General features: G+C 42.6%; 1 protein-coding gene across 1 annotated transcript in view; it reads left to right on the top strand.

Annotated features, from left to right (window-relative positions):
- Positions 1-2,051, top strand: part of ACSBG1 (acyl-CoA synthetase bubblegum family member 1) — a 16,262-nt gene that overhangs the window by 7,454 nt on the left and 6,757 nt on the right. Inside the window, exon 5 of the mRNA XM_009886718.1 lies at positions 1,498-1,674. Within this exon, the coding sequence (XP_009885020.1) occupies positions 1,498-1,674 (177 nt within the window). The remainder of the gene's footprint in view (positions 1-1,497; positions 1,675-2,051) is intronic.

Genomic DNA, 2,051 nt, shown 5'->3' on the forward strand with positions numbered 1-2,051 from the left:
GAAAAGACTGATCTGACGTTGCAAATCCTGTGCTCTTCCATCTCAAAGGAATCTGGTGTCATTTCCATGTTAGCTGCCAAACTATTCCTGGCTGCTGATCGCTAACAGGCTATTTTTACGTTGATGAACGGTGGAAAACATGCCTTGCCTGTAACTGTGCTGCTGCCTTCTTTAGTCAAAAGATGTTTGTCACTGTCCATGTGCAAAACCAATGCTGAGTCAGTTGTATGTACACCCACACAGATCTGCTGTGAGTGTGCCTGCTTGCTGCAAGGCTTTGAGAATAAGGAGGGTAAGCAATCAATGTAGCCACATCCCAAGAGTTCCCGTTCTGTCTACTGTGTAAGTCTCCCATAGCCACTTGTCCAAAGCTGCCATCTAAACTTAGAGTGGCCTGGCCTGACAGCATGCTGCGGCTTAAAAACTTGTCTTGAGAATCTGTATTTCCTTAGACCAAATGTGCACTCATACCTTCTAATTTATTAAAAAGAAAAGGAACTGGCAGGAACTTACTGTGGTAAGAGGTATTGCATGTGATTTGTATCTCTTCCCTGCCATCTTGAGTAATCTCATTTCTGTGTCTTGCCCTACCCATTTTAGATTACAGTCTCCTCTGAGGAAGAGCTGGGGTGTTTTTGTGGTTTTTTTGTGGTTTGTTTTTTTTTTTTTTTTTGCTGTGCACATATGTATTCCGCCCTCCCATACCATCACATATATTTGTCAGTCTTCCGTATGATATATTCTGTTAATGAAGATACGCATATTTAGCATCCTTGACCTGCATCTTCTGAGATAAAGTGGAATTAGGAAAAAGGGGGTAAACATACAATTCCACTAAGAAGTCAAACAGCACATCTTCAAAAATACTCATGCATGCAGTGCTGCTCATGGCAGGGAGGTGGTGGTGTGTGTGACTTGTGCACCATTGGGGTGAATGTCCCAAAAGCTTCCAGAGGAGCAGAATACAGCTGCTGTTTTCCTCATTAGTGCTTAGCCAGGTGATGATCAATACAAGGCAATGAGCTCATTCTGGTACTAAACTGTCCTGTGAGCTAACTGATCACTGAGTATTTATTGTTCTTTTTTTCAGGTAAACATATAGACACAGCACTGGTGTAAAGTGCCAGCTTGATAAAAAGTGTGCACAGGAGGAGAGTTGCAAAAGAAAGGGCAGATCAATTTACTCCTTGTCCATCCAGCCCATGGCTGCCTGGCTCAGTGTGTCACTAGGGCGTGGGGAGTTGGTAGCGTTCATAGTCCAGTCAGGCAGTAGAAAGACTGCATTTACTTATGTTATCTGCAAGTCTGTGTTGCTGCTAAGTTCATCTTGCTTTTGACTGAGTGTCCCCCAGGGAGTTGACGGTCTGGTGTTCTGTCAAAGATTGCAGTGTCTTCAGCGATTTCTGTGAGCACAGATTCTTCATATTTACATTAGCACAGCATGAGGATCCTTAAAAACCCACTGTAGCTAATGTGTTTTATTGTTTATTTAAACAGATAACTTGGACATCTGCACATTGCAGCAGAGCAGGAGATATGCAACCTGCAGAGGTCCAACAGGAGTCTATAGTCAGTTATCTCCCACTCAGCCACATAGCTGCGCAGATCTATGACCTGTGGACTGGAATTAAATGGGGCGAGCAAGTTTACTTCGCTGAGCCAGATGCTCTGAAGGTATCCGTCTTGTATTGCACCCAATTAAGCTTGCACTTCTTCCTCTTAGAAAACATCCCAAGGAGACAATATGGTCTTTGAAGAGATGCAGAAGATGAAGATCGAGAGTTCATTATTGTAAGAATTATGGAAAAATAAAATATGTTAGACTTGTGTTCCAGTGCTCTAGACTCCAGTTAAAATGTATAATCCAGATCCATAAGCTTCTAATAAGGCACAGGAATATGCATCTAAGGCAAAAGAAGTATAAACAATTTTTGGAGGAAAGGGAGGCAGAAGGAACTAAACCACTGGTGCGTTTTCATTCTTGTATATGTACTTCCCCTGATGTCAGAGCTGACATATGTTAGTGCGTATGTCTGACTGAAGCAGGTTCA

The sequence above is a fragment of the Charadrius vociferus genome, unplaced genomic scaffold, assembly GCF_000708025.1.
Source record: "Charadrius vociferus isolate BGI_N301 unplaced genomic scaffold, ASM70802v2 scaffold356, whole genome shotgun sequence".
Taxonomy (NCBI): Eukaryota; Metazoa; Chordata; class Aves; order Charadriiformes; family Charadriidae; genus Charadrius; species Charadrius vociferus.